The sequence below is a fragment of the Chanodichthys erythropterus genome, chromosome 4 (assembly GCF_024489055.1).
Source record: "Chanodichthys erythropterus isolate Z2021 chromosome 4, ASM2448905v1, whole genome shotgun sequence".
Classification (NCBI taxonomy): Eukaryota; Metazoa; Chordata; class Actinopteri; order Cypriniformes; family Xenocyprididae; genus Chanodichthys; species Chanodichthys erythropterus.
The window spans coordinates 35,134,559-35,147,838 of NC_090224.1; the positions used below are offsets into that span (position 1 = coordinate 35,134,559).

Here is a 13,280-nt window from a genome sequence, read left to right on the forward strand (position 1 = left end):
CTTCAAAGGGTTTACCCTCCGGAGTGAGAGCTTCGAAGGGATGAAGGGTGTAGGGGTCAAACAAAAAAACTCTTTTTTGGAGCGCACTTCTGCGTAATCTTAATCAGACAATCAAGTAGGAGTAGATTGTGCAAGCTGCGCCTTTTGTTTAACGTTAGAAAATGTATTTATTTATTTATTTTTGGTTTATTGCACCATATTGTATATTGTGGCTATGTATTTGAAACATTCGAATGGACTGATAAAGGGAGCTGTAAAGTATTTTTGTTGAAGTACAATGTCGTTTTGACCCTAATGATGTACCAAATCGAACTTGTATAGTATAGAAAAATACTCATTCTGTGATGCCAAACAACTTCCCTGTGCAAATGGCCCCATAAGCAAAATCTGATTAGATATGTAAGCCTATTAAGCCTATTAAGTGTTCATATTTTAGACCTGATGGTTTTGGCAGGACATTGCACATACAATTGCTTAGGCTACTTGCCCATGTGTGTCTCGACGTCATATCTTTAAGGAGTTAATTCACCCAAAAATGAAAATTCTGTCATTAATTACTCACCCTCATGTCATTCCAAACCCGTAAGACTTTCGTTCATCTTTGGAACACAAATTAAGATATTTTTTGATGAAATCTGAGAGCTTAGACAGCTAAGCAACTGACACTTTGATGCTTCAAAAAGTTCATAAAGAGATTGTAAAACTAATCCATATGAATGGACCATATGCACGGAGTGTGCTTAAGAACTTCCGCAGTAATATAAGCCAGCTGGAAAACTTCTGGTGAAATGTCTCTTGCTGGTGTGTCGGTATTTTCAATGTCCTGAGGTAGCTTTGACAGCATCAGTAGTGTAATACTTAGTTTATAATCAGAATATCCACTTAAATAGTCAGGCCTAGCATTAATTATTCAAATGTAAGACGATATATTAAAAAAAACATGCTCAGTGTTCGACCACCAGTTTTCCTTTTCGTTTGAAAAAAAGCAACACACTGTATATTAAAGATTTATTGTGCACTTTATTTAGATTCATTGAATAAAATGTGAGTTTTCACAAGTGTGCTGAAATCATTGAGCTTCCGTTGCACTGACTTCTTCTGTCATTGTACAAATGTGCAAATGATTATGGGGCCAGTTGCATCCCGATTGTATCCCGATTGGAACGTACCGAGAATTATTCCGGTTGCTTTTTTACTTTCTAAAGAATGTTGGGGGGGGAAAATCAATTAATTACAACAATTTTATTGACAAGAATATCTTTAAACTAAAGCTGTTTGGTTTGTATACTAGCTAACAGGCTAATGGGTAGAAAAAAATGCTGTCAACTTAATACAAATGAAATATTCTCTAGATAATGTCTGATAAAACTGTGGCCTTGGCTGAATTAGGCTACAATGTATAATCTAATTATTTGTGTTTTCTTAATTTTTTACTCACACGATATAAATGGGTTTTTACATGTTTGTTTTGTCAAGCAACACTGGATGACGTGATTTGAATCTATTTTGAATCATTTTTAAATGAACTGTTCAAAAGAACCGAGTCGCGAAATGAATCTGACTTCCCATCACTTGTCGATAAGGAGATCACAGTCCTGGCTGGGCGTGGAAGAGCCGAGCGGGTCTCTCGTGGGACTCGCGTTCAGAGATTTCTCATACACAGCTTTATTAAACACACACACACAACACAGGAAAAGAAAACAAACTCAGTGAAAGAGTATTTCGTCATATTACATGCTGCTTTAACTATTAGCTCATGTTATTTTCCGAAACGTTGCACCTGCCGGCTATTAACCCTTTAATTATTTGAAAGTTAACTTGCATAACTGTGAAAAATGATTGCAGGGCCACTTTACACACTTCCAAACAGAGATGGACACACCTCTGGTCAGATCAGATTTGACTGAGTACCAGCATTCCTCTCAAAAATAGCTTCAGCTGATATGGGAAATAGATTGGAAGGAAATGGGAATTTTTTCCCAAACATTATTTCTCAATAGAGAAATTGTGGTGTGCCAGTCTATGGGTGTTGTTTATCATTGGGTAGGCCTGTTTGAAATGTTAAATTTGTTAGTTGGTGTGACCATATAGTACACCTTTTAACCCTAGGATTATTCAGGTATAGGGTAAGGAAAGTCAAATCTAGTCTAAACCATAAGATACTCACCCGCCGGCAGGTTGACGTCCTTCAGGAATGATGTAGACTACATTGTGGTTGTTCTTTGTCGAGGCTCAGTTTGTAGTTATAAGTAAAGTCTCACAGAAGGCAAACATAACAATAAAATATCTCTTTCATTGATTACAATACAAAGCAGTTAATGCAAAATACAACAAAATAAAACTTAAATCAGCTTAAGCAAGCTCTATATCACCCAGCAATATTTGAGATGCTGTTAAGCGCCCCTTGTATCAGGTGTCCTTCTACGCTTAATGCAGGCAGCATCTGAGGAGGCCTTTTACCCCTCCGATTTTTATATTAATTTTTGGGACATTCCAACTTCATATTACTCATCAATTGATCAATGTCTAGATCCAGTCTTCCTGCTGTATGCGTATCATCTCTTGCTTACTAAGCCGTATGTCCTTCCTTTGTCGCCTACGCTGTCGTCTTCTTCTAGCACTCTTCCTCTTCTTCACTGAAGTCTTTGTCTGGCTCACCTCTGCTTTAGGTTGCAACGTACTCTCTTCATCCTTGTTGTTAACCTTTATGGTTGGTTACAATCATCAAACTCAAAAACCTAATTTTCACAACTGTTGCTTAGTCATCTTATCTTATAACAAACAAAGGAAGTATTGTAGTTACTTAATTTCATAATCATTCAAGCATTTATGGCCTTAACTTAAAAGCAAGCAAATAACAACATTGAAACAGGTAAATAACAATATCAACATCAAAATCCAAAACAAATTCTTCAACTTGGTTCTTCGTTGTATTCTTGGAAATGATCTGAAAATGTTTAAAGGTGCCATAGAAATTAAAATTGAATTTATCTTGGCATAGTTGAATAAAAAGAGTTCAATACATGGAAATGACATACAGTGAGTCTCAAACTCCATTGTTTCCTCCTTCTTATGTAAATCTCATTTGTTTAAAAGACCTCCAAAGAACAGGCGAATCTCAACATAACACCGACTGTTACATAACAGTCGGGATCATTAATATGTATGAAGCCAATATTTGCATATGCCAGCCCATGTTCAAGGCATTACACAAGGGCAGCCAGTATTAACGTCTGGATCTGTGCACAGCTGAATCATCAGACTAGGTAAGCAAGCAAGGACAACAGCAAAAAATGGCAGATGGGGCAATAATAACTGACATGATCCATGATAACATGATATTTTTAGTGATATTTGTAAATTGTCTTTCTAAATGTTTCATTAGTATGTTGCTAATGTACTGTTAAATGTGGTTAAAGTTACCATCGTTTCTTACTGTATTCACGGAGACAAGAGAGCCGTCGCTATTTTCATTTTTAAACACTTGCAGTCTGTATAATTCATAAACACATCTTCATTCTTTATAAATCTCTCCAACAGTGTGTAATGTTAGCTTTAGCCACGGAGCACTATCAAACTCATTCAGAATCAAATGTAAACATCCAAATAAATACTGTACTCACAGGAATCGATGCATGCATGCAGCATGCATGGCGAACATTTTGTAAAAATCCATTTTGAGGGTTATATTAGCTGTGTGAACTTTGTTTATGCACTGTTTTATAGTTGAGAGGTCAGGGGACAGGGAGCGTGAGATTTAAAGGGGCCGCAGCCTAAATCGGTGCATATTTAATGATGCCCCAAAATAGGCAGTTAAAAAAATTAATAAAAAAAAATCTAAGGGGTATTTTGAGCTGAAACTTCAGGGGACTCGTTAGACTTATATTACATCTTGTGAAAAAAACGTTCTAGGGCACATTTAAAGGTACAGTGTATGTAACAAATGTCAATACATCATCAATCCTTTTTCCAAAACGTGCTTTTGTCTAAAATGTATTTTTAGTTAATTTTTAATTTTTAAATGATTTTATGTTTAATATTTATTTAAAAGCGAAACTGAGTGAAACTATAGACCCCTTAAAAGTTTGTAAACATTGCAACGTTTCCTGGTGGGCGGGGCTTAGCTGGAGGCAAAAAGAGGCGCTGGACGCAATGTTGACAAGCGTAAGCTAGCATGTTTTAGGAGGGATTTATTGAACATGGATGCAGAAGAAGGTTCAGAACTGTCCGAATATGTACAGTCACTGACTCTGCGGGACCGTGACAGCTATTTTTTGTAAATTAACTTAAGTTTTGGATATTTCCTAGACAACATATGAATTACTTTCGGGTGGTTCGGGGAATTTTGTCAAGGCTTATTGTCTAATGTAACCTAACGCTGGGCTAAATATGATTATGGCTAGCATTGTGGATTATTTTAAGAGACCATTCAAAGGATGGCACACACATCTATCGCTGTATGTTTGGTTAACATTTAAGCTAGGTAGTGCGCTGAAGGTTGGCGACTTTTCACCTATAAAACAGAAACTTGCTGATTTGTACTAGATAAAACCAACAAACCATTACATATGCATCGATTATTTGACCTGATATGAAGTGTGCACTGCAAACACGAGCATTATTTATGATCGTGTCAGTCCAGGCTGTACGCCGTATTGCATTCAGCCACAATTGTCAACTTGATTTCTGTGAAGGAATGTCTGCCGGGATCCGGTAAAACTTTAGTTTTGAACCAAAAGTGCTGTTCCTTCTATTCTGGCAGCCAAAAACACAACAAGATGACATTTTAAAGTCAAAACCTCAAACTTTTAGCGCGGCTGCATTGAGTTCTTCCTTATGTTTTGCCACCAGCTAGAGCGGTGACGTCACAGTGACGTAGGCGATTAAGGGGTCTATCCGCTTGTTAAGTCGTGACATAAAGAACGCCGTTTCCGGGTCCAAGCCTCGACTCGTTTCACTTGAGAATGCCATCGACGGCCGTTTATGAGCGCTATTTATTCATATTAAACATCAATCATTTAAAAAAGTTAAACATTTTAAATAGTTACAGTCTACACAACAGTCTCCGTGCTCACAGCGTCACAGATATTAATATTTTAATGATTTATAAAAGATGAATCATTGTCTGGCCATCTGGAATTTTGATATGGAGATAAAGGTTGTAATTATATATTTTTTGTAGTATTACACCACATCGTGTATGTATATTAGCACCATTTGTTGTTTTCTTGTGGTATGAGATAGAGCATAGGAACTGGAAGCGCTGCCGCGTGACGTCAGACTTAACAACCGGATAGAGTGCCCCAGGGACCCGGAAGTTAGCGGTGCACGGGTTCCCTCGGTTGAAAGCATAGGCCGTTTCTCAAAACCAAGTTCGCAAACTTCGGACTCGCGTGCTTGGTAGTTAGGACTTAGCACGTTCGACTCAGGAGAACGAACTCCCGTGGACCGGAGAACACAAGTCCGATGATTCTTCAAATGGAACGGCAGCGTTCTTGATAACGTCACTCAGCTCGCTCTGGCTTCTCCGGTTATGTCTTTATGTATATTTTAGCCAAGAATAAAGCGAAATTTGTTATAAAACACCACTCTGCCTCTTTTCGTTTTATTTAAAAAACGAACAAAAACATATTAGCCTAATAGTCTCTGGCAACGAGTGATCTGCAATGTGCATATATTTATAACAAAACGAAATATTAAACAACCCTGCCTCTTTTCGTATATATTTCAAAAATATTAAATGTAATACTATTTGTGCATACTCTGATTAACTTCACTGTAATAAAATGAAATAGGCTATAACATAAAACAATGTCTCTATTTGTTTTATGTCAGTTTTAATAATAGCCATTATAAAAGGTAAGAATATACAATAAGAAATAAAGCAAACAATTCAGTCAAGCGTACAAAATCAGCGCTTTAGTATGATACGAAACTTAAATAGCCATATATAAAGTTATGAACAAACGTCACATTGCCCTCAGCCAAAACGGAGCCAGCGGCAAACGTCAGAAGGACTAGCCGAGGTAAGGCTGCTCTCGGCTGGGCACATGAGCGCTGAGCGTCCGGTGATCGCCTGGATCTCACAACTCCGACAACGTCAGATCAAATTGTCAGAAAGGTGCAATCTTTATCAATAAACCACAAATTTGAGATTTAAACCAGCATTCTCACCTGAAAAACTCTTAAAACTACATATCATGACATAAAAACAGTAATATGTTTAAATTATGCGGGGGTTTCTCGCTTGCTGGTTAGTGCAAGATGCATTCTGGGATACCTGGCTGTCTCAAGTTTGCTCTCGATGTCTCAAGTCACCTCTCGATGCATCCTCGATAAAAGGGGCGGATCAAGAACACATCCGGGAATTTGAACTGAACTTGGCTAGATGCGAACTTTGAATTGGAACAGTAACTTACTTGGACAGCGACTGATGACGTTTCACAAGTCCACAAGTACAGACAAGTACGCATATTGAGAAACGGCCGGTTGAAAGCCTATTCATTTTTCCCATAGACTTTTGGAAAATTGCAGAAAATTAGCTCTGTGTTTAACAAAGGGTTATGACACTTACACGTTTTGTCTATCAAGATAATCTTTACAAGTTAACACAACATTTATAGATTTTGAGGCCTAAATAAAAATGGTCAGAAGTAAAAGGCTAACAGTATGCTATAAACGGACTACAGCACACCATGGTCGCGGATCAACGTCGTCACCACCAAGCTTCCTCAAACTTTATTTAGAAAACAACTCTATTTAAAAACATGCTCGCTGATTATGATCTGCGCTGTGTATGAATACTTATCCACTTTTTCATGAGAAATGCTGTCCAAATGTCCTGTTTTTAATGATGACGTCTAAAGTCCCCGCCAAAGGAATAGTCCCTTCTAGCAATTTGTTAGTAACTGCCGTTTTTAAGACACAGTAAAAGTTTAAAAAATCACAAGTGGGTTATAACTGGTGTGTTTGATATCATAGATCAAAACGTGAAAATATTTAGAGGCTTTGTTAACCACACACCTTATTTCAGGCAATTTAGCAAAAACCCATTAAAAAAAACCCATAGACTTGACGGCGCTGAAACCGGAAGTCCTAAAATGCTAACTCGCTTCCAGGTTTTGCCTACAAAAACGCGTCATCCCTGGGGTACTCCTCTGCTGCCATCTGCTGGTTATAGTGGTAATGTTTTTTTTGTTTTTTTTTTTCTATCAAATGTTGGATTTCCTACATCTTGAAACGTTCGGTATTACAAATGGGGACAATCTCAGAAGGATGAACAAATAATGTTTTTGGTCATCACATTAAAAATAACATTCGAAGTGCTGGAAAAATGGCACGTGTGCGTGTCTAATTACAGACACCATGTTTTTTATTCAAACGTTCCTATTAGTTTTGTCTTCTTTATAGCATAACTATTCTAGCATATAGGTTAGTTGTAAATGATGAGAACGGAAGGATTTGAAATGTTGTAAATGTGACGTGGAGATGGCGTTTTTATTACTCAACAGGTGAGTATTCAACAGATAAATCACCATAGCTCACTAACAGAGTTCATTGTAAAGCATTATCTATTGTGAAAGGTCATTTGATTATGGCTGTTGTCTTCAGCAAGTCAGCTTGAGATCCTTTCCATCTAAACTGTTTACATCTCTTGGCCTATAGTAGTGAATGTTTTATGAGCAGTAAGAAAAGCATTCATCTGCCCACTCACACAGAGCCCAAGCACAACCAAAACAATGTTGTTCTGCAAAATGCATGCAGTTTTGTTTTTTAAAGTTACATAGTGTACCTTTAAGTGTCATACGTTATGTGTATTTTATATTTATCCGTGTAAATTTTACACTGACATACTGTACATACAACCAACCTACGATTTACAGATTTTAAAAATGAGAAACTGACATAAATACTGGTTTCTTCCCTTAAGTATTAAAAAAGTAGGCCTATGAGACATTTAAAGAGCATAACGTTAATTTTTTGGTAAGATCTTCACCTGTTAAATATGTCAAATATTCTGCAATGCTCGACTTTAGTGCAAAAGTGTATAATCATTGTTTACTTTTCAATCATACCACATCCGAAAAAGGAACTGGAGTCTGGTTTATCCTTTAGTTAGTTGTTCAAATTAAAACAAAACAAAAAAAGTACAGCATCTCTGAAAAAAAAAGTCTAGCATGCACACAAAACTGATGTAAACAGCCCTCGGTAGATTATTCATTGCAGTTCAAAGAAAACACAGTAAGTACGCAGAAGGTTGAGAATACCCAGAAGTGCCTTTGTTAAAAGATGAATATCGTTGTAATGGGTGAGTCAGAGGAATTAGTGGCTGTGAATGCCATGTTTTATAGTGTTCCAAACAATATTAACAGAGCATTAGTTCATCATTAAACTCAGTAATGCTGTGTGGTTTTCTCAGCAGAGATGTGCTCCCATTATCAGGCACCACAATGTGTGCCTTATGCATAAATAATCTCTCTGGCCAGATCTCTAAAGTGACCTGACCATGCGGTTTCTGAGTCTGTGAAAATTGTGTGCTCATACAGGCTATCCCAAGAAAATATTCTATTGACTAAACACAATATTTTGCCCTGAGAGTCTAAAAACAATTAATAAATATACAAACAAAACACTTCACTTTTCAAAAATTCATCCACATTACTACCGGAAAGCAATTAGAATGCCAAGTGCACTGACTAGTCAAAGGAAGTACTCTAAATACTTTTCATTGTGAATATTTTGATGCTTTTTGAATATTCAATGGATTTATAGATATGAACCTGTTTTATTATTTATATGTAAATATATATTTACCTTTATTATGTGAAATAATTCAAATATTTTCTGTTAATATTGGTTATTAACATTTATATGATACACATATATATATATATATATATATATATATATATATATATATATATATATATATATATATATATATATATATATATATATATATAGAGCCCAGGAAATGTTTATACCTATATATAAACATAAATGATTCATCCTTGATTCATTAAATCCATCAATATTAACATATATATATATATATATATATATATGTGAGTGATCTGTTAAGGGTGGGAGACAGTAGGCCTACCTAAAATTAAAGCCACATCTCTTGTAAAATGCATTACAGTATGTTTAATGAGAGATTACCCACTTATTTCCAAAAGCTTATGTATATATATTTATAATTATAATGCATTTTATTTGAGAAAAGGCCGTAAACACATGGTTAAGATGAAAACCACCTCAAGAGGCACAAAACACCCCCTCTGCGAGCTGTGGATTGTCAAAGCCTGTTTCGTAGCTTCATCAACACTTGTTTGTGAATATTTTAGGGTGGGTATTCAGCAGTTCAGGTCTCAAGAGAGGAACATGGCACAGTTGTCACACTTCGAAACTGATCTCCCGTGAGCGTCCGAACAGAGGTTCAGTGAGAAGCTGTGTGTCTGAGTAGCTGCGCCTCAGGTGTGTGGAGCTCCTGGTGGTTTTGATGGCCACCTCATAAGGTGGAGGAGGCTCCATGTCCCAGTGAGGCGGCCGACCCCGAGTGGTAGGGCTGAAGCATGTTGGTTCCATGGGGGGATAGTCCAAATCTTCACCGTATACACCTCGCCTTTGCATAGTCCTTCAAAAGAATCACACATTATTATTATTAATAAGTTCAAACGAATATATATATATATATATATATATATATATATATATATATATATATATATATATATATATATACAGCTATGGAAAAAATTAAGAGACCACTCCAAGTTCAGAAATCAATGTTAAGTGGTCTCTTAATTTTTTCCATAGCTGTATATATATTAGTGCTGTCAAACGATTAATCACATCTAAAATAAATTTTTGTGTTTACATAATGTGTGTATATGTATTATGTATATATAAATACACATGCATGTATATATTTAACAAAAATATATTATATTTATATATAAATGTATGTAAGATCAGCATTTGTGGTTAAAATGTATATAACTTTTTATTTTTTTTAGAAAATGACCGATTCACTATATAAGACCCTTATTCCTCGTCTAGGATCATGTAGAGCTCTTTGAAGCTGAAACTGTAATTTGGACCTTCAACCCGTTGAACCCCAGTGAAGTCCACTATATGGAGAAAAATCCTGGAATGTTTTCCTCAAAAACCTTTTTTTTTTTTTTTTTTCAACTGAAGAAAGAAAGACATAAACATCTTGGATGACATGAGGGTGAGTAATATGAATATGACATTTTAAAGTGATTCTTGCAGTATTACAGTGTACTCTGGGCCTGGATAACTGAGACCAAAATCAAAGGTTTTATACAGTATATCAACACTAGAGGGCCTTTCAGTATCAGATAACAGAGCAGAGGAGCAGTAGCTTCTCATCTAAGTGATTTTTAATGGCGTGGGAGAGAGGGGGAAAGGAAAAAGATATGCGCAAATCTGGATAAGGGTGGAAAAGTAAAATTATCTCCATGTTTGCTCCTATCAATTCCATTTATGAATTTCATTAAGATTTGGATAGCTGCATGAAAACGTATGCATCTTGATGTAAATGATGTTATCTCCTCCTATAGGTCACTTTTTGGTAAATTATCTATAGAGGTGCATTTACACATCTTCAAGGCTGCTGTTTTAATGTTAGGTCAGGTCTCCTCTGATGTTGAAAATATTTCATAAAAATTGTTTAAATATATTCTAATTATTTTAATGTAATGTACATGGCATTATAAAGGTTTGTGAAAGGACGTTTGAGTTCATAGAGATTAAGATTAGCTTTATGGGTGTTGGAATAAGAACAATAACACACACACATATATGAATTATAATATTATTATTAATGAAATGTGTAACAAAATAATTTCTTTCAAATTGCAATTGTATATGTACTTTGTAACTCAAAAGCTGCATTAAATGGGTATGAGTTTATTATACCCAAACAATTTTTAGCCTATTCTAAACATTTTTTTTTTAATTATTATGAAGTGTTACTGAGAATTTGTTTGTTTTTTTTTTTTTTTTTTTTTTTGAGAGAGAGAGTTTGAAGTCCTTGAGACTTCAGAGGTCGTTAATTAGTCATAACTATCTATAAATCGCACTGTTCGATGGTACTTCCTCTTTGACTCAACTCTAAATTGCTCAAACTGATTTTATCTTCGGTACGTTGATTTCATTTTATCAAAGCATCATCTGGTTTAGTTCATTTGTCTCCCCACTTACCCGTGCAGAAAGACGGACTGGGATTCGGGGAAGTGGTTTCCGGGCGGTGGGGTGAACATGACTTGACTGTAGTCGTGGCTGTACTCTTCATTATAAGGCACCGTGGTTCTCTTGCCGTTCATAGCCCAGAATAGTCCTAATATGAGCATCACCGCCCCGAGCACCACACAGCACATGCTGAACGCCTGGAGTCGACTTTGATTAGAAGTTAGAAAAGCGGAGGAGCCACCGGTGACTATTAAAAATACTCCAATAAAAATAGCGCCATGATGTAGTGAAGGCATAATGTAAGTTCATATCATTGATCTATCTGGAATGGTCCGCGCGCATCGTCCAGCTTCAGGATGATATCGAGACTCCAGGGTGAATCAAGTTCCTCAAACCGATCTGCATTGGTTCAGCTATAAAGTAAATACTTTCATATTACCCAGTGTCTTGATTTAGGCACTTGTAGCTAAAAAAAGGGACATAAAGTGCATTAGACTACACTCGATCGAGCTGCTGCTCACGCGCATCAGGTTTAGTCCACGCTGTCAAATGAGCGCAGCTGCTTTGCTGTCAAACTCCTCTGTCATTATAAGAGCATCATTAGAGTTCATGCCCCACCCAAGAGCCGTCTGTAGGCCAGATGGTTATTGGCATGAATTTAAAATTATGATTCCCAACAAGAAAACAGATACTAGGACCTATTTGTTGTACATGGCGAACCCTAACCTTTTTAGAATAGATTTCCACCGTATAAACAGGTTCAAATGAAAATCCAGTTGATAAATACCATCGCTGTGAATCTTTTGTTTGCCGGTTAACCCTTTGTGAGATGCTCAGTCATGACGTCAATTTGTAGGCCAACTGGTTTTTTGAAGAAATACAGGTGCTGGTCATATAATTAGAATATCATCAAAAAGTTGATTTATTTCACTAATTCCATTCAAAAAGTGAAATTTGTATATTATATTCATTCATTACACACAGACTGATATATTTCAAATGTTTCTTTCTTTTAATTTTGATGATTATAACTGACAACTAAGGAAAATCTCAAATTCAGTATCTCAGAAAATTAGAATATTACTTAAGACCAATACAAAGAAAGGATTTTTAGAAATCTTGGCCAACTGAAAAGTATGAACATGAAAAGTATGAGCATGTACAGCACTCAATAATAGTTGGGGCTCCTTTTGCCTGAATTACTGCAGCAATGCAGCGTGGCATGGAGTCGATCAGTCTGTGGCACTGCTCAGGTGTTATGAGAGCCCAGGTTGCTCTGATAGTGGCCTTCAGCTCTTCTGCATTGTTGGGTCTGGCATATCGCATCTTCCTCTTCACAATACCCCATAGATTTTCTATGGGGTTAAGGTCAGGCGAGTTTGCTGGCCAATTAAGAACAGGGATACCATGGTTCTTAAACCAGGTACTGGTAACTTTGGCACTGTGTGCAGGTGCCAAATCCTGTTGGAAAATGAAATCTGCATCTCCATAAAGATGGTCAGCAGCAGGAAGCATGAAGTGCTCTAAAACTTCCTGGTGTACGGCTGCGTTGACCTTAGACCTTAGAAAACACAGTGGACCAACACCAGCAGATGACATGGCACCCCAAACCATCACTGACTGTAAAAACTTTACACTGGACCTCAGGTAACGTGGATTGTGTGCCTCTCCTCTCTTCCTCCAGACTCTGGGACCCTGATTTCCAAAGGAAATGCAAAATTTACTTTCATCAGAGAACATAACTTTGGACCACTCAGCAGCAGTCAAGTCCTTTTTGTCTTTAGCCGCTTCTGACGCTGTCTGTTGTTCAAGAGCGGCTTGACACAAGGAATGCGACAGCTGAAACCCATGTCTTGCATATGTCTGTGCGTAGTGGTTCTTGAAGCTCTGACTCCAGCTGCAGTCCACTCTTTGTGAATCTCCCCCACATTTTTGAATGGGTTTTGTTTCACAATCCTCTCCAGGGTGCGGTTATCCCTATTGCTTGTACACTTTTTTTCTACCACATCTTTTCCTTCCCTTCGCCTCTCTGTTAATGTGCTTGGACACAGAGCTCTGTGAAC

At 36.9% G+C, this 13,280-nt stretch overlaps 1 protein-coding gene across 1 annotated transcript; it reads right to left on the reverse strand.

Annotated features, from left to right (window-relative positions):
* Positions 1-9,281: 9,281 nt before the first annotated feature.
* On the reverse strand, positions 9,282-11,726 carry si:dkeyp-51f12.2 (uncharacterized protein LOC100151460 homolog). The gene is made up of 2 exons (XM_067383478.1): positions 11,230-11,726; positions 9,282-9,637 (listed from the first exon to the last, which is right to left on the reverse strand). The coding sequence occupies exons 1-2, from the start codon at positions 11,511-11,513 to the stop codon at positions 9,397-9,399; spliced, it is 525 nt and encodes a 174-aa protein (XP_067239579.1). The 5' UTR covers positions 11,514-11,726; the 3' UTR covers positions 9,282-9,396.
* Between the last annotated feature and the right edge of the window lie 1,554 nt (positions 11,727-13,280).